This window comes from Dysidea avara, chromosome 1 (assembly GCF_963678975.1).
Source record: "Dysidea avara chromosome 1, odDysAvar1.4, whole genome shotgun sequence".
NCBI classification, from domain to species: domain Eukaryota; kingdom Metazoa; phylum Porifera; class Demospongiae; order Dictyoceratida; family Dysideidae; genus Dysidea; species Dysidea avara.
The window spans coordinates 53,610,374-53,632,964 of record NC_089272.1 but is presented as its reverse complement, the minus strand read 5'-3'; the positions used below and the strand labels follow the sequence as shown (position 1 = coordinate 53,632,964).

General features: G+C 36.1%; 1 protein-coding gene across 3 annotated transcripts; it reads left to right on the top strand.

The window, feature by feature from the left end:
- Positions 1-4,592: 4,592 nt before the first annotated feature.
- On the top strand, positions 4,593-21,616 carry LOC136269087 (netrin receptor unc-40-like). 3 transcript variants are annotated; one of them, XM_066064569.1, is made up of 11 exons: positions 4,593-4,679; positions 8,913-9,191; positions 9,665-9,928; positions 10,515-10,778; positions 11,976-12,242; positions 14,555-14,848; positions 15,693-16,007; positions 17,107-17,248; positions 18,275-18,429; positions 19,439-19,462; positions 21,268-21,616. In XM_066064569.1, the coding sequence occupies exons 2-11, from the start codon at positions 8,966-8,968 to the stop codon at positions 21,447-21,449; spliced, it is 2,133 nt and encodes a 710-aa protein (XP_065920641.1). In that variant the 5' UTR covers positions 4,593-4,679; positions 8,913-8,965; the 3' UTR covers positions 21,450-21,616. The 3 variants fall into 3 exon arrangements, with proteins under 3 accessions (XP_065920641.1, XP_065920623.1, XP_065920630.1); XM_066064551.1 differs by lacking the exon at positions 4,593-4,679 and adding an exon at positions 4,965-5,185; XM_066064558.1 differs by lacking the exon at positions 4,593-4,679 and adding an exon at positions 4,976-5,124.
- Positions 21,617-22,591: the final 975 nt, after the last annotated feature.

The window sequence follows — 22,591 nt, the reverse complement described above, 5'->3', positions numbered from 1 at the left end:
GTGGGGTATTGGAAAATGGGTCAAGGGGAGCAAGCCTAGGAGAGGCACATTTCTCAGTAAACTGGGAGCTACTGAAAACTATATATAATTTTGCAATAATGCAATCTCTGGCACTAAGACAGTCTTTAGAATTTCATAAATTACTCACCATGTAGTAATTAGCTATGCAGGAGTGTACCAAGGGGCTTTCAGGAAACCTCTTTGGATTTTGCACACTACTTGAAACATTAAGAAATTGAAACTTCAGGTTTCCAGAATCTGGAATCTTCTATGGAATAGGACAAGTTGTAACCTTTTATCTTAGTTAAATAATAGTTTCTCAACCGATATCAACAATATTATAGTATTGTTCTGAATTTTGTTTTGGTGAAAAGATGGAAATACTCTAATAAAGCAGTCAGGCAATATAAACTACTCCAATATAAAAGTAATTTTATAGGCAACCCCTTTTCAAAATTCCTGCGTATGCCCCTGCTATACAAATGACAAAACAGATACAACCACTCACCTGCCTGACCACTCAAGTTGCATATCGTAACTTCTAAGCATAGACTATCTATATATTAGAGTGAAAATACTATTTCAGCATTGTGGTGAAACCTGGAATTCTTTAGATTAGTGATAAGAGTGAGTGACAGCTACACATTATAGTGTAAGGAGTTTACAAACTAGCTATAGCTACTGGTGATCATTAGACTATTTTTACCTATAACAACTATATGTTGCACTGTACAAATCACACACCCTGGCCTCGTGTGGAATGTTAGCTCCCTTGGTTGTACAACACATCAATAACATCACTGTGTGCATGGTGTAGCTGTCCATACCACATTCCACATAATCATATACTCTATTTTTTAATTTCAGTACATTAAATTTTACCTTTCTTCTTCACAAGAAGTGAAGTATAATACCAATATGTGTACATAGTACCTTATCTAGTTATTCATGAGACATCATGTAATAGTTGAGAGAATATGACATAGTGCGCTCTTCCCTACCATGTTGTACGCCATTTCTAATTATAATTTATGCATGTTAAATCATATCTCTGTTATAATTTAAGTACTTGTGTACATATGTATGTATGTATAATATGTATGTGTGCAGGAACTATTCTGCAAATTTAGTTTCATGCTTAGTAGTAGCGTTGCTGTCTATTACTATTATGTACAAGCCTCACCTCTGGTACAAACTATCCAATTTTGTCTGTTACGCTATAGGTATAGAAGAACAAGTGACCACTGACCAAAGCTGTGTTTATGACTAGTATATATAAAGTGTACAGTGGAACCTCTCTTATCCAGGCGGTCAGGTACATACTACCCTCCAAAATGTATGTATTATGTAACTTAGAATACCCGTAACAAGCAGATGGAGACCAAACGTGCTTTAATGATGACCCGAAATGCTTCTAATTAATCACTTTGCAAATTTAAAGTGATTTTGGGATATTCTATTGACTTGACTAACTGACCAATGGATGAATACAAACATGCATGGGCTTGATATGTTACTGATAGATTTCACTAGTTGCCTTTTAACACATTGTTTCATGGGTAGTGCATCAATGGACATGGTGCATTGCATATATCATGTAATAATAAAATCATTCGTAAATTTTGCACCATGCTTAACCCATTCCACTTTCAAAGTGCAATCCTGTATGCATGAAACACTATTACTGCCTGTAGCTACAAAATATGTACAATATACCTTATATTGAATCAAATGTAGAGGGGGCTTAGGTACATATCATCCTCCCCTTTCCACAGCTTACCCTCAAAACACTCTAATAGAGCGGTCAATAGCTCTAATAGACAGTACAGTCATTGAACATAATGCCATTTTGTATCAGTCACTACTCAAAAGGATCTTTAAAGTCAAAATAATGTATACAATTATTTTGTAGATGTTGAAATTTAATATCTCATTGTTACATTGAGTGTATATGAAAACACTATGATGATATGCAACTAAAGAACCTCCCCCTCAATTACTTGGCCTGGGTACACCCCTCCCCTGCAGTATAGCTAATAACAACTTGAAAAAGAGGTAGTACATAATATAGGTAAGACTGCTGTAAGTACAATAGCTTGCATGGTTTTGGCGTGTTCATTATGGACTCTTGATTACAGTCATGTAGTCTCTTTCATTGGTTTTATACAGCACCTCAACACCCATGTTTTCATGTTAAAACATATTTGTTGTCCAGTGTATTTAACACCAAAATTATTTTATCCAATATATAGCAATGCTAAGTAAAACAATGGGATATTAAAATGTTTTATTTCTTGCTCATATCAAAGCATGCATTCTCTGATAAACAGCTCTGGCATTTAAAGGTGACACAATGCTACTAGCCTATTATGTTGTAGTAGGGGCCTACACATATAACATGATTTATTACAAGCTCAGGTATGAATGCAAACACACTATTGTAATTATCAATTCATAGCAATAGCACTCTGTGTACATGTACACCAAGTATCATCTGGTTAAAATCTAAGGCACAGTATGCTCAAGGATGTGCTCCATTATTATAGAAACTGATAAAGAAGGAATCATCACTGGAGTAGTGTGTGCCATGATTTACATTCAATGATTTTATTGGCTCTGTCACTGATTCTTTTATACTGTTCCTACCAAAAGCAAACAAAACACATCATGCATATATGTGCATTGTTATTTCGCCAAAAAAGTTAAGTAATAGCACTCCACTATAAGCCCAGCAACATGACTTGAACCTTACAGAACTTCGTGTGTCGCTACCACATGTAACTCATGAGTAAGAATACACTATTATATATATTGTGTAATTATATTCTACTGTGACTTGTAATATAGCTGTAACATACTAGTGTTGTTGTTATAAAGCAAGTCTGACTCCACTGACTTATAGCTATATGCTAACAAATTTTGAGGTACACAGTTACGTTTCTACAGGGTAGCTTAGTTACACATGCACCCCAGATGATGTCAGTGGCACCACAGTATGTATGATTTTTATGTAAGTGCCATGTCCATGTAGCTATACATGATGTACATAAATGAAACAATTGCTTACCTCGAGCTATGAGTATACATCACTACTAAAATTTAACCGAGACACTGACAGACTAGAAGGTCAATAAAATATTGATATACAGTCTATATGTTTACTAATATCACATTCAAAACTCATGCAGTGTTTTGTCCACATTGGCCATCTACCACATCTTATCCGTGTCTGAGACCCACTATTTCATTGACATATGGACCACTGAATATATAGAAGGCGGTTGTATTATTTAAAGATGGCTCTCAGTTAGTATATATAGTTGTGCAGTCTCACTTACTTTATTATATAATAACTACAGTTGTATATAATTATGTAGCTACTACATAGCAATGTACCAGCATTGCTAAAATTTTATTTTAATTATTTGCATACACTTACACTCCTTGCCATTTCCACACAAATTTCCCTTAAGTGTGATCTGACTGTGGTCAAATGAATAATGGTGATTCTCCCTTCCTATATAGCTGCTAGAGCTAGCAGGTTTTGCATTGTGATTGGTTAGATGATACGTATAGCTAACTGTTTGCTGCTCAGTGTTTATTCTAGGGCTGTTAGGGGGGGAGGGAGGACTTTCTCGCCCCTCTAAAATCTCAGACTCCCCTCCTAAAATGGTGAGTGACAACTGCCCTGTAGCTATATACATACTTTGAATGGAAAAGCTACTGCATCAACAATGCCCTCAAGTTCAATCTTAAACAGCTTATTCCGAAAATTTTTCTTATGTTAAAATATGTCGTATGTAAGCTTAAAATGCCACTCTCAAATTTAAAAAGTTCTCCAGGTACATATACAACTATAAAAAGGTCTTATACATATTGATGGCTTTTCAATATCTGAGAGCAGCCCAAGTATACTATCTTAAATTAAGCTCAATTCTCTTAAATTCAATCTTGCTTTTAAAAATTGCTTTTACTTTCAAGTATAACTAGCTAACATGCGATATCAACATAGCTACCCTTGGATTTAATCTTAGAAAGCCCCAATGCCAATCACAAAACTCAATACTCATGAGGCAGCCTTGACTAACTAGTTTCATTGGCAATGGCAACTATTTTGTCTGTTTTAAATGGTTTTTCATCTGGTCACCCCCAAATTCCTGATTACCCCCAAAGGAGAAATCCTAGAAAAAAACACTGGGGAGACCAGAGCCAGAGTAGTGTGTTGTCTGCTCCACAACTTTTCTTTACTTTACAGCTAGTAAGCCTGTTAGGTCAGTTGTGATCTGCATATTCACATGAAGTAAGGTTTCATCATGTAGCAGCCCATGCTAGTGATCTGATCGGGCTGCAAGTGTTTTTATTATAAATTGATCCTTGATTGGCTAGCACTTTAGTGTTGCAAGGGGGTATCACTCCAATAGGTACTGTACTACTATCTGCGACCGCGGTCAAAGCTAAAGATCAACGAACAAGGCTGATTTTTCACGAAGAACAACGGTCAAGCTGTTTTCCCAGCACAGTCAAAGCTTCGCTAGTTAGTAGTGCACGAAATATAGCGAAAATAAACGGAACCAGGTCTATGGTCAAGACAAATGTTTGACGAAAGTCAACGGTCAAAATCGAAAATTGATCTTACTGCTGAGGACGAATTTCCTGACTTTGACATTGGTTAAGTTAAGGTATGTAGGTAGTAATAAGTATATAGTAATAAGTAGTAGTATGGTGTAGTTTTCAGTATGTATGTGTGTTATGTCCAAAATTGATCTTGACCGACTTTGACCGCGCTGTCGCAGATCGTAATACAGTATCTATTGGAGTGACACCCCTTGTGTTGTGGTGGCATCCTGCGAAAATAATACTATTTGAGTCATGATTCATCGATTCATGAATAGACTGAAAAATGAAAAAAAAAAAAAACAATGTTCAACTGTCGGTTCTACCAATTACTAAATAAGGTACTGATGTGCAGCTAAGCGAGCGGAGGAGTTATGACGCCCTTTAGAGCGAGTCTGAGTGTTCGCGTGACAATTGCAACCTGAAGACGATTATAGCTAGCTAGCTATATTTCACTGAAGAATTTGGTGCACTTGATAGTGACTGAGTCAGCGTATGGAGAAGTTAAATGTACTAATTGTCAAGCTAGTTTCTTGTGTAGTACTAGTGCGATTTGTTTCGTCTCAGAATGGTATGGTGTAGCTAGCTACATACGTATGTGAAATTAACAATATGCGTTGGAAGTACTGTTAGCTATTGTTATAAAAGTTAACCTCCACTTGAGCCAGCATAAATTGCATAGCTGATAACTAGCTCTACAATCCATGGCTTAAGTTTCTCCTCGGTCCATGAATGCATGGAATTACAACATGTTTTCGTGGTTTGCTAGCTGGAGCCAGTGTTATCAAAAGGGAGTGAGCTATTGTGTACCCATGCTCCACCCACAATCCTCCTTCCCATATACGTATGCCTTATACCACTCCATTATCATTTGATGCATGTTCTCATGTTAGCTGTGTATGTGATAAGAGGCAGGATCATATAGTAACTTATTCGGGGACTGCAAGAAAGTGATCGACACTGTATGCACGGATGCAACTTAACGAGCTCTACGCCATATCATGACTTGTCAAAACTCCACAGCATACTATTACACCATAAAAATTATGTGTATGTACAATGTCAACAATCTTCGACAGTATGTACATTCCTGTTGAGATAATACGTACTAGTGAAATAGCTACCATGTAACAATCTAGATCAGTATTAGATTGAAATCTAACATGGACAGACCTTTGGCCTACTACAGCAGCTAGCCTTTAATAAATTTATGCTTTTTGTCCATAATTATGTGATTATTTGCACCTATCAATACTATTCCCTGCCTATCCCTTCACGGGCACAGTGGTGGAGATTTGACTTTTTTTACAAACCAATTCTCCACCCATGGGGGCACGACTAGTGGTCAAATATCTACATAGCATGTCTATAACACATGTAGGAAACAGATTATAGTAGTTTTCTTACATAGCTTTCAAGTTAAACAACATCAATAATTTCAAACAATCAAATGGGGCAGAATATCACTGATCAAATTTGGCGATAACTCTACACTAATGTCCTAGTACTGGGAGGAGGTAGTGGAGCTTACTATTGATAGGTGCATATTGATTATGGTGGAACCATTGAAAAAAAGACTCCATTGTAAAAGCAAAGATTTGATCCCAACAAGTTTGAGTCGATCCATACATTTTGACCTTTGATTGAAAACCTCTGTATTATAGCAAATATATAGGCTTACAATTCTTGCCTGGTAATAGAGAGGTTCCACTATACATCCACATGCAGTAGCTACGTAACTAGCTATAATCCTTGGGAAGCGAAGGGTACCTCTTCACCCCTGTAATATTCTCTCATAGTCATTTAGCTATGTATGTATTCACAGCACTAATCATAATGTTTTGTAGCTACATGTAGGGAAAACAAATTTATCTCAAATCCCAGACTCATTTTGACACAATTCGTCCAATTGGACAGTATTAACATAATGTATTTCAAGGTCGCTGCTTGCACCCACCAATTACAAGTACAAGTGTACATTAACAGATTGTTTTGGTGTCTACAATTTAGTGAATTGTTGTATACAGTTAAGACAGGTACAGTTTAAACAGTACTTTGTTGTACTATCTACAGTTTATAACTACTAGTTGTATACTTGTGATGTCATCCCATGACGTGTCAAAATGAATGTGGGATTTGAACTGAACCAGACCCTTTCTCCTACCCAATGACATAGAAAAGGTAATCTAGCCACTTGGGAGTATAAGCTATCATCCACCTGTTATACAGGTGTATAAAGAATTTTAATTTTATTCATGACTTCCACTGTTGTTTATATAGAAGTCTGACTGCTTACAGTGCATTTTGCTCTGAAAACAATGAAGCTTTGATCTTAATTAACAATACTGCGTGCATTGATACAGAGACTTCACTATACACAACTGTTACTAGGCTATGGGCATAAAGCAGGTACTCGTATTTGTATGTAAAAGAAACACAGTAACAAAGTGTTTTGTAGTGAGCTCATAAAGTCCATAAAAAAGTACCTCCAATCACTTCCAGGTGCATGCAAACAAATTACACTCTGCAAACTTGTTTAGGAGGATTAAAATTAATTATTTTATGATTATATATCTAATTATTATATTCTCTTCTTATTCTCTTATATTTTTCTTTTTGATCTGGATGTTGCATTAACTTGCTGACCCCAAACAGAAAGTTAATAACCCTTATTATTAACAATGTAATTTGTGTGGAAGGGGACCAGTGTGCCAAGTGTACAGTATTTACCATAAAGTACTGTATTTGTGAATACTATATACTGTTATGTGGATAATTGGACAGATACAGTATACAGTTAGGGCAGAAAATACAGCACAATTGTGAAAGGAATAACTCAAAAATCCCACTCGGACCCAATAATTGATCATGTTGCAATTCACTAAAAAAACTGCCTATGTTATCCTATCAGTTTATTCTATGACCAGAAAAATATTATAATGAACACTTACTGGTAGTTTAATCGCAAACAAGATGACTAGGAAGTACGATATACGTAACATGTAAAGTGATACCCATGCTTGTGTGTATCAGTGGAAAATACAGTACTCTGGGACAGGACTAATATAGCACTCGGCTTTGTCTTGTGGTGTTTCAGCCTCTTGACACACACCCTCATGCTGTATTTTCCATATGCATACATGGTTGGTGCTTGAACTATTCCTCTGAAAGCAATAAACAAACATAGTCATTTTTCAGTGGATCATTCATAAAGCAGCCTATAGAAGATAACATGCACCTTCAAACATTTACACCTCCTCATCAGATTTACACATACATGCATGCTTCCACACTTGTTCTGGTGTTTAGCCTGCTCAGTGTTGGGAGTAACATGTTACATAATAATTATTATTACTTTTGTGGTAACTAAGTAATATAACGGAATATGCTATAAAAACAGGTAATATAACTCAAGTTACTTTACTTACAAATGTAACGTGTTACCTAAGTAATATAGTTACTGTAACGAATCTAATATTATGTAATATTATTACTACAAGTAACAATGTTACTAATCTCGTTAGTAATCCACTGAGTAATGTCTAGCCACAATGAAGTAATGAAGCCTACTGAATGAAGCTTATTCACCAGCTTCTTACTTATAACCAAGATTTGCACATTGTCCAACAACGCAATTATGTCACATGATGAGGTGGTAGTATCACACGTGACAGCTTAAGGCTGTGGACACAAAGTAATATAATATGTAATATTATTATAGTTACTTTATTTTATGGGTAATATGTAACTGTAACTAAATAGTTCAGTTGCAAGTAAATTAGTAAGTTGCCCAACACTGCATATGCTATAGCTGTATCTAAAAGTCATAAGATTTAAATTCTTTCTTTGAGAATGTCAAGAAGGTCTCTACTCAATGACAGAGGAAAGCAGACTGGCTCATGTGACTGTATACAGTACTTCTGCTTTATACAGCTATAACAGGTAACATCTGAATCATACTTTAGTAATATCTCAATAGCTATCTTTGTCAGTGTCTCATCTAATACTGACACAGCTCAGTTGAGATCTCTTTTGTGTATAGAGGCAGGACATGATGAATCACCTATTGACATAATTGACATAATACTTGAATGTATTTTACCAGATACAGTAACTGCATGCCTTTGTTGCAAAAATTCTTTATTACTAGCTCCATAAGGTAACAGTGTATTAGCTATGTACATAGCCACATAAATCATATCTATGCAGCATTAAGCAGCATTCATGGTATGACAACTACTTTAGATGAACATTAAATGATTGTTAACAATGATGTGTTCCTTGTTAATTTGCTCTAGTTACAATATCTCCAACAAACAGTGTTAATGTGATAGCTGGATCAACTCTTGAGATGGTAATTTGTTCTGTGCCTACTGGGAGCACTGTTACTGAGTGGTTAAGAGATGGAACACTATTAGACATTGATAATAATGAGAGATTATTAGTCATACAAATTGGTGGTGGACAATTCTACAGACTGGTAATCATGAACATTCAACAATCTGATAGTGGTCACTATCAATGTAGAGCAAGTAGCAATCAATTATCACCGATGAGTGGTTATGTTAATGTGATATGTAAGTGTTCATGTTGTGCTTGATCCTATTGCATGTTTCATGCAGGCACAGGACCTTGTTTGTATTAATGCATCCATATATGTGACAGCAAAATACCGTAAATGGGAATGTTTCGCTGGGCAAAAGTTTCACGTTTTTTGTGGTTTCAAAGCAAAATGCAAAAGTTTCCCCGCTAGATCAATAGTTTTCAGTGTACTTATACAGCTATGTTTAAGCTTTACCGTGAAATGTAAGTGAGCCTTACCCGTGAAACTTTCACCCAGCGAAACTTTCCCCATTTACAGTACTATGTACCTGTATTGTATGGCTTTGCAATAACAAGTATATTATTATTTGTGCTATGATTTGCAAATTTTACTTTGTAACTGTAAACTATACATAAATTATCACTTTGAGGACAATATTAACAAATTAAACATTCCTTGCTGCTATACACATGTGATGTCTGTTTTCTTGCTTTATTCTTTCCACAGTTATCCAGATCACAGCTCTTCCACAACAACAGTTAGTATATCAAACTGATAGTACAGTATTGTGTAGTTCTGTCAACGATACATTGGTCAACTGGTTTACTGGTGATGGTGATCCCATTGTGAACAATGGTACATATTCTATTGAAGACGATGGACTCCACATCACAAGTGTACAACTATATCATCATCGGCAATATGAGTGTGAACATACAATATCTGGTTTCTTCCAATCCAGAACTGTAACCATTGATGTTACAGTAGTAGGTAAGATTGTAAGTAGGCCTGCAGTAACTACATGATGCATACATAAACCATACGTGCTATCCACTGGTAGTCTAGCCTGGCGACTGTACATTAAATAAAATAGTGAATTAAGTCAGTGAATGTGTAAACACTTGTATTGTATGCCATAAAAACCTTACATATATGCTCTTCCCAATTTCAGGGGTATTCTTTACAGTGAGCGGCTAGATTATATTATTATTAGTATTAGTATTATTGAGCTTAGACTCTCCAACTCATAATTGTTTTGCGTGGTAAATCTAGATCACACATTAGCTAGGATCAGTACTGACCAATAATCTATACATAACTCCTAAATGCTTGGTTACAATATTATTATCAATGGTAGGTGGTATAATACACATACTGCAATTATAATAGCTAACCCTATAACCAGACCTTGGGATGATAAATAATAATAATATTATGTGCATTCAACTTGGACAAATAGTGGCCTATTATATACAATTAATTTGATGATTTGAATCATCTAAATTAATGAGCTGTTTCAACCCTGCATGGACTTTAATGTGTACAAATGTTACTGTGGTGTCTGTTGTCTATTTAGTTCCCAGTATGGTGCTATCAGCCCCTTCAAACATGTCTATACGACAAGATTCAGACTTCAGTATATCATTCAACTACCTTGCTATACCACTACCAAACTTCACCTGGTATATCAATGATGTGATATATCAGTCAGCGGATGGGTCAACAACAGATGGTACACACACTATGATGTTCACTAGTGCTAGTGAAGAAGGATGGTACCGATGTGTTGTACAGAATGAGTTTGGAAGAGCTGAGTACAGTGTATTTGTGGACTTACTAGGTAGTTGTTGCATTTACATCTGTAATGAAGCAGCAGTAGGTTTTGACCATATCTAAAGTAGATGAGCACTGCACAATACATTATTATGTGCGTAAAAGAAATAAAAATGTGCATTTTCTTGATGTCCATTGAAGTTCAATAACCACAGCTGGTTAGTCATGAGAACATTGTTTACCATATTGAACACATTATTGTTACAGAGGAGAATTCTGAATTTACAGAAACCTTGTATTCTATACGTAATGCAAAGCTTCAATCACAATTGATTGTTTTGTAACAAATGAACTCACCTTTACTTTTAGTTGCTTTTTTTTAGAGCATTTACCTTTAAATGCCAAACTTCAGTGATCAGTTTGCCAGTAGGTGTCTCTCTAATAATTTAGTGATACAACAATTAAAACTAGATTCTGCGACTGAAAATGTTACACACGTGTTCAACAACATGTTTGTATTCTATTCAAAATTTTTAGACTGGTGAACTCATGCATGCCACATCAAAAGGTATAAGACTAGCACTATGGACATGCCATAAAATTAATTTGTGTCTGACGAGTGAGGCATCATTACATTTCATTTACAGCTGTATATGTTCATCCTGTTACACAGTGATTCAAATGAAGAACAGTACAAGAAACATCTCTGCAATAAATTTAGTCACTATGGGAAAATACGGACAATAACCGTGATAGCTGCCAGTCAGATAGCTAAGCCACACCACATATGCTACTGCAAATTGACACATTGCACTGTCAACAAAAAGAAATGGGACACAGAGGAGAATAAAGGTTAGTCCATGGAACATGCATTGTACATACAGCAGTAGGTCAAAATGCACCTGTCAGGTTGAGTGACGTCTAACTGAAATAACCAAACCTGTCAAGAACCTTAGCTGTTATTGAGTTACACTTGTCTGAAGGCACATTATAACAACTTATTGGAAGCATTTTTGGAGGCACTTTTTGGGCTTGATTATACCTCACCAGCACTGCCAACTGAAGGCATCACTGTAAGGCTGGTTACTGGTCATTATTGTTAGTGCATACACACAAACACACACACTGCAGATCTATATTAAACTACACCACACACACTGCATCCACACATGTGCATATGCTACACGTAAAGTCAGTATGTATGTACAGTAGTGTATGTCTTCTACCATGTAACATGACATACCATATTTCATCTTTGCTTTAGTACCACCCACAATCACTTCACTGAATGACCAGGTAGTTGCTATGGGAACAAGCCTGGTATTGAACTGTTTATCACAAGGAGATGTACCTCTCAACTATCAGTGGAGATTTTCAGGTGGTACATTAGATAGTGATGATAGGGTCAGTGGATTAACCAGTAACACATTAACTATTACTGAAATAATTGAGACTGACAATGGAACATACACTTGTAGGGTAGAGAATGATCATGGAATGGACATAGCTAATGCCGTAGCAATTGTGATAGGTGAGCAATTTAATACTTAGCATGTATTGTACAGTATATATATTTTGTATATAGCTAATAGCTATTTACAGAATTGTCCAAGTTTTGTATTCACAGAAGACTTTGCCTAATAGCACATGATCTGTAAGCTAATTCAATACTTTGCTGTATTCATACCACCTAAGAAGGAGAAAATCTTGCAGTTATCAACAGTTGCCAAGGTTATATTGTGTTTCACACTGTGTTCTTGCACTATTATAGAACATTTCTTGAAATAATCCCTCAAACTCCAATAACACAAAACCATAATAAAACAATTGAGATGTGTACTTTATTAGAGCAATCACTTACCAAAATAAAATAGTCACTCAATTTTATATGTGACTGCTCTAGAGTATTTTGACCCATTAAGTTATTATAATTTAAACTGCATAGGAAAAAGCTTATAATTTGCTTTATTTCTGGAACCACTTCAGGGAATTATGGAATAATAATGCACCAAATTCAAGAGAGAGAATAAGGGCACGGGGTTAACTCTGTGGCAAAAAAACAGATGAGTTTAGTGGTCTTGTTTCGTCCAACTGCAAAGCAATATTGCCCAGTTACTAACAGCACAACAGCTACTAGTCTTTGATATGATATGATAGCTTCCTGCTTGTTGCTGGGGTTCATTTATGGTTCTCACAAGTTCATGAAGATAACCTGTAACTATCCAGAGAAAATGTTCCAAATGGATACCCACTATATGTAGAGGGCTTCATGGTATTACCAAAGGTGATGAATTCTATGTAAGTTATACTTGAAATATCTGAAATGTGTGTCTTAGCTTTTACACTTAGTCTAGAAGTTAGGATGAAGTATAGTATGCTTTTCAAATTTCCTACTATTGTTTCTGATAATTATTTTGAATACTTATCAAAGGTTTGCGCCACCTACCCCCGTGCGGGCAAACAAAGGGCATTACGAGGGGAATGGACAAAAATTTAGGCCCCAGGTGTGGGGTTTAGGTAATGCTTGAAACAAAGGATTAAGATATTCTCATGGAGAAAGAAGGGGATTAGGAACTAGAGTTGTACTGATTATCAGATCGGTAATCAGTAGAAGCCGATAATTAGCTGTTTTTAACATAATCGTAAATTGGTTGTGATGGGCTGTGGCCAGCAGATTATTAGTCTATTCAGCTTCAGCAGCTGCAGTACCACTGGAGGGCTGGTGTCAAGGGCTCTGGCATGTACTTAGATAATTTGTTGATGTTTTGTGGTAACCACAATACAGTGATGGTTGGAGCCCTAGCCCACTTGTCTGACTAGCAACTTTGAGATGAGGTAAGTGTACAACCTCACAGCATTGGCTTTACTAGCTGTACTTATGCACAGGTGCAACATGTAGAGACTACAATCGGGTATCGGTTATAGCTATCAGTAAAATAGGGTAAAAAATATCAGATATCGGTTTTGCCTAAAAAGTGGGAATCGATACAATACTACTTTCAACAAAGACCACTTCTTTATAAAGACCATTTACTTTAATAATATAGAGTGTATCCCCATAGGATAATCTTAATGATTAATTGCGCAACATACCTAGTGATATCTGATTACCCCCGTGCAAAAACAAGCTTGGCTGTACAAAAAAGATGTGTCTACAGATTGGACAAAACTAAAAGTAACTGGTGACTAAAGGAGTTAATATCTGGTAGGGCCAAGAAATGAATAATTGACAACTAACTATATGTAATTTACAAAAAATCTATATAACAATGATCCTTTATTATTATTTTGTGCAGTCTTGCTGAATTCCTGTTTAGTTGTCAGTATCTTTTAGTTTCATGGATACGACTTTTGTACAGCCAAGCTGTTTTAGTATGGAGATACTGTACCTGGGCAGTTTATGCGTGTGTTAATACACCTCTAGATACAGTTGACACTCATGTGAAAGTACAGTATTTCATCTGCGTTCACTTCAACCGTATCCCACACGCGTATATATATGCATGTACGTGTATGAGCAACACGTACATGAATTGCATGCGTTGCTGCATGCGTGTACAGTGTAATGCACTGTAGTGCCATGCATACATAGGACACTTTGCATGTGTCATGGATTCCTGCACATTTAATATAAACAATTCACTCAGCATAACAAATTTCACAGTATTTCTTAATTAATTGTGATTCTGCAAGATTTCGTGCATGAAAGCCATGATTGCTTTTATCTCAAAAACATAGCATCCAGTAACATACACCTGTACCTGCTATATGTACTGGTGTAGTTTGCTACTTCATAAAACTGTCAAAAATTTTTACTTACTTTTCATGCATTTGATTGCATAGGTACACCTGACATGCTCAGTGATGTCTCCTCTTCTGGAATAACATCAACTACTGCACTAGTAACATGGACCATAACTACTAACACTATCAATCGTCCTGTTGACCATATTATAGTACAATATCATATCAGTAATTCCAGTAATGTTGTTATGGTCAATGTATCAGCTGATATGACTGGTGTGATACTAGAAGGACTCATCCCTAATACTTTATATACTTTCAATGTAGCAGCTAGTAACTTGGCAGGAAATTCTCCTTTTTCAAGTGATAAAGGATTCCTAACTCCCCGAGGAGGTCAGTTAACACCTAGTTATAATACAATAGTGGTCACTGCTTTACACTGGAGTGTCTTATAATATCAGTGTCTCCATCTGTGATGTTCATTGCATGCTATACATGGGGCATTGGTTTACACATGAGCGTGAAGATAAACTATATCCTGTTTACAGTATTAGCTGTTTATTCACTGCATGTGTGGTTTACCTTTGACTTGTGCCCACACTTCACCACTACAAATTGTCAAAGCTTATTGGAGGCATGGAAAACATAATGTAGAATAAATTTAAAGAGTAGCTTCAACAGCTTATCAACATAACCAGAGGTTGGGTCATTGTTGCAAATATTATATTGCTTGTTACAATATACTGTAACACACTATGTTGGTTACATATTACTCCCAGTAAAAGCAATGAGTTAAACATTACACGTATTGCTCTGAGGGCTTAAAGTTACAAATTACATTTGTTCATTACAAGCTATAGGTAAGTCCTACCTTTGGTACAAGCTCCAGCCCGCAACTATACAGGTACCACAAGTGAGACATGTATTTCTTGGTGTAGTTCCGCCACAGCCACAAAAACATATCTTGGACTCAAGTGAAATCCCCATATGCTATTACTTTTTGCCCATGCCATGCCTGCAACACTGATTCAGTGCTGTCTAGACCAAAAATGCAAATAGTTTCTTGCTGAATACAATGTGCATTAAAAGAAGTAGCATATTACAATTTCTGGATGTTATATTACTTTGTCATGTTACTTTGTCATTACTTTTGTTATATTGCTCATATCATTAATCTGTTAAATAATTACTCGATCATCCCATTAGTAAGTATAAATGTATTTTGTTACTCCTACAGCTCCAAAGATTGCCTCAGAAACAGGTTCCAGCAGTGCTTACAATTCAGTACAACTTTCAGTCACTCTTCAGTATGATGGAGGAAGTCCTATCACTGCTATATGTCTTGAATTCAGAGTAGCTGGTACTACAAACATTTTGTCTGAGTATACGAGAATGTACCCTACAACTCAAGTTAATGCTACAGCTACAAGTTGGGAGTTTACTGTAACTGGTCTACAGTATGAAGAAAATGGATATGAAGTCATAGTAACACCTTTTAATAGTATTGGACAAGGTGTTAGTTTTGTATCTCAGCCAATTATACTCTTCACAGGTATGTGTTATGAATGTGTAGTCAATGAGTCAATGTATGCATACAGTGTGCACACCTGTAAACCTGTACATGCCACTTGACTATATATATAAAATAACCATGTACTGGAATTCTGCAGAGTAGTGGTTATTTTCTACAGGAGTGTGTGGTAGCTACCCATTTATACTTCACATATGCCCATGTGCAAGCGTAATAATTTTACAAATTGTCGAGGATCATTAGGCAACAAACTATTGACAATCATTAGGCCACTTGTTAATTTTATGCTATAAGTTAACCTAGGCCAATATGACAGCTCATTACTCATTATTCATTACAATTGATGGGTGAAAGCTTGAATGTAATAACAAAATTTAGGCTGTGAGGGATAGCAATGCAGGAAGGGGATCTGAAATTATTTATACAAATGTATGACTACTCTATTTGAGTATATGACTGCTCTGTTAGAGTATCTCAATCTTAAGAGGTGCAAACTATGCATCTAAAATTGGAGGGACTCCAACCTCCAAGTTACTATAATGCACAGCTAATGCAAACTACTGGGTCATTCTGTGCAACAGGATGATGGCATAAGTGGTTTTACAATAAAAATGTATGTAAACAAGCTTAACTTGAGGATCACCACCTGAAGTGTGAATTTAATCCATTAGTATGGGCTTTTGGATATAGTCCATTGTTATCGCAGATACTGTATTCACTTTGTTAAATGCCGTGGTGTTTATGACCTCAGTTCAAAAAAAATCAACACTGCCACTATTCAAGCTCAACCACCACTCGATGCTCAAAACAATCCTTATTTTCAACATCAATTATGACACTACTCAAGTGCAGCTACTATTGAAGGTGTGGCATGATATACAGTAATCTATAGTATTTGTGGTTTAGTTGTGGTTTAGTTACCTACACACTAGGTGGTCTTTAGTGGCTTGGATACCACTGTAATTACTAATGTGAACACAAAGCTGTCCCCAAATGATCACATAAATTCATTTCCAATGTATAATTTAGTTATTAGTCATAGTAGCCAAGCACTGTATTAAGTACACCATTAAACCAATCATAATGAGTTAGATTGTCATATGTAATTATACTCATACAGCTCCACCAGGTAAACCTAACAAGCCATTATTGCAAACATCATCAGTGAAACAAACATCCTTGGTGATTAGTTGTTCTTCAAATGATTTAGGACAACCTCCACTCAATATGTTCATCTTTGAAGTGATAAAACCTACTCAAAGGTACAGAGGTATCTATTGTATGCGGTTTTTACTCATCGATGAATGCTAGTAATAAAGCTTACAAGATGTAAAAAAGCTACAGCCTTCAAAGAATCTGGGGTTATAAAAAGTTGTGAAATCAGTGGTGGCAGTCAGGAAATTATGTAGATGTGTATTAGTATGATGTTAACCCACTTACCACCATAACCACCATATAGCGGAATTGACTATAAATTCCCACATACCAGTGCTCCAAAGTTCTGAAGTACACTTTAGTAGCCCTTGCATCCACTTGTCCTGTAGTGGCCGTATGCATTAAGTAAATGGGAAAAGGGATAACTACTCCCTCTCATACTACTTGCAGTAAAACAATTGTCATCATGCAGTTTTAATGGTCAATAAGCATTATAGAGTGAAGTGATAACCTCAACATCATCACAGCCATGTTGCGCTGCGGCCAATGATATCTACTGTAGAATTTATAATATTAATTTAAATGTTCTCCCTTTCAAAATGATCAGATTGATATTTTATTGCAAATTAAGCTAAGTGTGTGGAAAGAAGAAAAACAAATTTAGCTTTAAATGGGAGAAGACAATTACACTGTAAAAATCCATCTATATAGATCACAGAGCACAGAGCTATGTACCTTTACGTATAAAATCATGCCTTGTTGTTCAGTTGTTCCTGTGGTAACATCCTGGCCTAGCTAGTGTATGGAATTCCAGTTCCCTTAGTTGCCCATGTAGCTAGCCTTACCACATTACACATGCATAATCATAAACTCTATAGGAAAATAGCATTTTAATTTCAAGCACCACGTTGTGTGTTTGAAATTAAAAATGTTCTGACCAATGATTACCTCTCGTCTAAGGAGCAGAATTCGCATAAAACGGTATTACATATTAGTAAGGTACATATTATTGAATTGGTAATTGCTCAGAGAATTTACTCTTTCCTAACAAGTTGTACACTGTGTGTTCAATCATATCCCTGTTGTACTTTAAGCTCATGTGTATGTATGTGCATATGTATGTTTGTATGTAGGAACTACTCTGCAAACTTAGTTTCATACTCAGCAGGAACGTTGGTATCTATTATTATTACAAATCTCACGTCTGGTACAAACTACACATTTGCCTGTTATGCTGGCAGTGTTGTAGGTGTTGGAGAAGAAAGTGACCAAACAGTGTTTATGACCAGTAAGTAGTGTTATCATGTATGCAGCTAGTAGCAATTATGCTGTACGAAAACAGCTATGCTATAAAAAAGGGTGTACAGTATACAGCCTTTGGTGAAAAAGAAAGGTGGCAGCAAAGAAAAGGCTACAATCATGTTAATGCTAATAAATTTTTAAAATCCACACAACTATTATAAAAATTAACATCATTTCTTTGTTGTCACCCTCACAAGGCCTGGCCGCACCCAAGTTAGTTGTTTTGTGTGGAATTCACTTCTTTTTGCACTTTGTATGGCCCCCAAAGACATGCCACCATAACATTTGTTTTTGCAGACACAATAATGATTATCGAAAGTGAAGAAATTTTAGTTTCTCACTCCTAGGATTTAGCTCCAGCATTAAAGATACTCTAATAGAGCAGTCACATATACTCTAATAAAACAGTCAGCCGTATATGATTATATTTACTTTTGACCTGCCGAGTCACTGACTACAGAATAATCCATGAAATACGACATGGCCTACGCCTATGTAGAGTACACATTTTTGATGGCTTGAATAGTATGATTTCTAATAAACTAGTATTATTAAATATTTATGTAGAAATTAAGTGAGGTGAAACAGTGATGATATACATATACAGCCTGTAGCAATGGTTAAAGATCAGGTGTGGAGGTTCCTAATACATAAATAGCAAATGTATGTATTATTTGAATTGATTATGGGTGGTGCAATAAGTGTTCTTCTATACAGCAATTAGTCTCTTTTATGCAACCCAATAGCTATAAAATTAGCCAGTACTTTTATAAATAGACACTTCATAAACCTGTCATAGTATCTCAGGAACTACAACACAAGATCTTCTGGTTATTAAATTATACTGATTCTATAGCATTTTAGCTATGTGCTTGCCCCATTACTGGCAAAACACACAGCACCATAAACTGTATAGCTTAGGCCATGCGTGTGTCAATGACTTTGACATATTATTGTTCAGATGCTAAGACTTTGTTTATTTTGTGTTCACACAGGTGCAGAGATACCAACAACTACAGGTAAATATCTTTCTATTATAGTTAATTGTGTGGGCTGTGGAAGACCTGAAAATTGTATCTTTTATACCAAAATTATATAGTATCAATGGTGGATCCAGCATGGGGCATTTGGAACAAATAGCCCACACCCATCCAATTTTAAAGTGCAACCCTACATACATGAAATGCTATAGCTACAAAATATGTCCGGAGGGGGTGTATTAAAATTTTTTAAATCAGATGAAGATGGAGCTCTATATATCATAGTACAGTCATTGCAAACACGATACCATGTGTTTGAATTTTGTGTCAGTTACTACTTAAAAGGGTCTTAAAACACTATACATGTATAGCATAGAGAGTTTTTCTCCCTGACTACTTGCACCTTAGCCTGGGTGCGCCATCACCCTGCCAGCTTCTGGATTCACCACTGCTTTATAACTTGACTAAATTCTATGATGTCTTCAAAACGTTTTCATCAACATTACTGTGGGTAGTCAATGAGAAATGAATAATCTCTCTGAAAGTAACCAGCAATTATACTTTTACATGTACGAAAGTTGTAGCTGTGAATGAGCACTGGAACTCAAATCTGTACCATTATTGAGTTCAGTATTTCATAACCTGTCAGTAGTTCACTATTAACAACAGGAGCCCATGAGCATAACAAAAACCCTTGATGGTGCTCCTGATACTTGTTTATGTTGTATTACTCATATCCCAATTGGTCTCAATTGCTGTATATAAAAGAAAATTTTATATGAATTGTCAAATGTTATAATCTATAGCAGGCATCCACAATAGTTTATGTTAGAGCTAACTACATGACTTTAAGACTTAGGGTAGAGGTACGGTTTCAGAGTGTTCACATGTACCTACATGTGAATTATTAATTATTAGCTGTGTACCACAATACCCATGTATTCATGTTAAAACAGCAGGTCTGTCACAGTCCATACTGCATTAATATAGTTCCTTGTATCAAGACACCTTGTAATTTAAAGAGTGTCACAGTACTATACTATGCATAGTTTGGTAGGAGGCCTCCATGAGTATGTTTATTAAGAGAAAACAGGGTTCGGGTAAACACAAATTATGTGACTGTGTCTGAGAATACCTGTTTTGCTGCCTATTTAAAAGTATCAAGAATTGCCAGTATTTAGTGTGTTGTAGCTCACCATACAATGGTTGAAGCTAAGTGTATCAAATTTTCACACATTTTTATACCAATTCCTTAACCTTCCAGAGCCTGTATCCAACAACTAAGTTTATATTAACTTGATGCTGACTGTTTCAGGCAAGTTCCAATAGCGATCATAAGTAGTAGGTAGCAAGAGATTGTTTAGAAATAAAAGAGGATATGTAGGGATGAATTAGGCCAAAGTAAGGACCACGCCATTCAGGTATCAAAACTGGCTAAAGTGAAAGGAAATTTACAGCACAAGTGTTCAACATCACAGAGTTATACGGCCACCCCCAAGTTGTCTCCATTAAGTCCCAAGACTGCTTGTACAGATTGCCACTGTGCTTGGGAAAAGCAGCCAGCAAAAGCACAAGCCTGGCTAATTTTGACAGCAAAATTTGACAGTGCATTCAACATAGCTTTGTGTTCGTGGTGAAAAACAAACTTGTGGTCATGGGAAATAATACCAGTTATAGACCCAGTCACATATACAGTACTATACTTTCAAAACCACTTGTGTAGGTTGCAAAGAAAGGTATATAGTTTTTAAGTACAGCTATACACACAATAAAGTAGCCCTACGTATTCACGTTGTAGATAAAATCTAACAGTTTGTACTACAGTTGTGTTTCCATTACTTTAGGTAGTAGTAGTATTGAAGGAAATATTCTTGGAATCATCATTGGAGCAGCCTGTGCCATAACACTGATTTTATTATCTCTGTCATTAATTCTTGCTTATTATTCCTACAGAAAGAGAAGAAAGTACAATACTAAAATGTCCATTGATTCACCAAATAACATTCCACTATACTACATGACTTGAACCTTCAAGCACCACTACCTGATGTAACTGACTAATGGACCAATTTACTACTGTGTGTTGTTATTGTGTATTGGCTATATTGTGACTTTTTAACAGCTGTAACATGCGCACTTGTGACATTCGTGGTAATGTGGTATGATATTTTTATGCAGATGTCAAATTGACAAGGAGAAAACATCCTGACCGCCTGGCAGACTCCTATAAGGGTTCGAGCGTTAATGAGACGGCTGCAGGTTCGAGGCTGCTCAGGTCCAGTCATGGATTTTTTCTCCTTTCTCTACCTTTTCATACATACTTTCTGTAACAACTTTAAACAGGCTGTAGGACCAGGTGTCCTACAGACCTTCAGCACTATGTGCTATAAAGCCTTAATAATAATAAATGTAACTATGGATATAGTACTTCATGTAATAGCACTTCACAGTACAGACATTATGTACTGTACATACAGTAGGTTGGATCATATTAAAAAGTACTGAAGGTTTAACATTAACCTTGGTGGAACTGATTATAAAGCTTGTGTGTATGGGTAATTAGTAATTACATTTACAACAAGGGCATAAAAGTTAATAGCAGCTACAAGGATCGGGGGATTGAAATTGTTAGTAAACTGAGTTGCTCCACATGAAACTATATAGATTTATGGATGGCTGACTTGATTGCAAATTGATTGGGGGAATATAGAGTTCCACGGACTAAGTTATTGGAATTCAGCTGTGAGTTGTTTCATGAGAACATTAATCAGATGTGGCATTTCCACCACTATAAATAATGTTATGTCAAAAATTGATAGATGCCAAATGAGGGGTAGCTAGTTCTCATGAAATTGGAGGCTAGCTATATACATTAGTCAGTAATGGTTCAATTTGTTTTGTAGTTGAAGTCATTAAGAACACATTTGCAGCTCACCATTGTTACTAGCTATAGCTACTTTAAATGTGGGGAACAAACTTTTGAGGTTTGAGTGCGTGGAAACCGCAACCACACCCTAGATCAATATCAATCCAGCTGGCTAAATACATGATAATAATACCTATAGGGCAGTACGCTAGAAAAAATCATATAATAGTTACAGTAACGCATTAGCTTATAATTATTAAGCGCCTGCGCTACGTATCAAGTAAAAGGGGCGAATGGAAGAT

Bases quoted from the DNA above. Each gene is read 5' to 3' on its own strand.
- LOC136269087 (XM_066064551.1), top strand. From the start codon at position 5,110: ATGGAGAAGTTAAATGTACTAATTGTCAAGCTAGTTTCTTGTGTAGTA. The intron at 5,186-8,912 runs GTATGGTGTAGC...AATTTGCTCTAG, and splicing joins ATTTGTTTCGTCTCAGAATG to TTACAATATCTCCAACAAAC. The intron at 9,192-9,664 runs GTAAGTGTTCAT...TTCTTTCCACAG, and splicing joins TGGTTATGTTAATGTGATAT to TTATCCAGATCACAGCTCTT.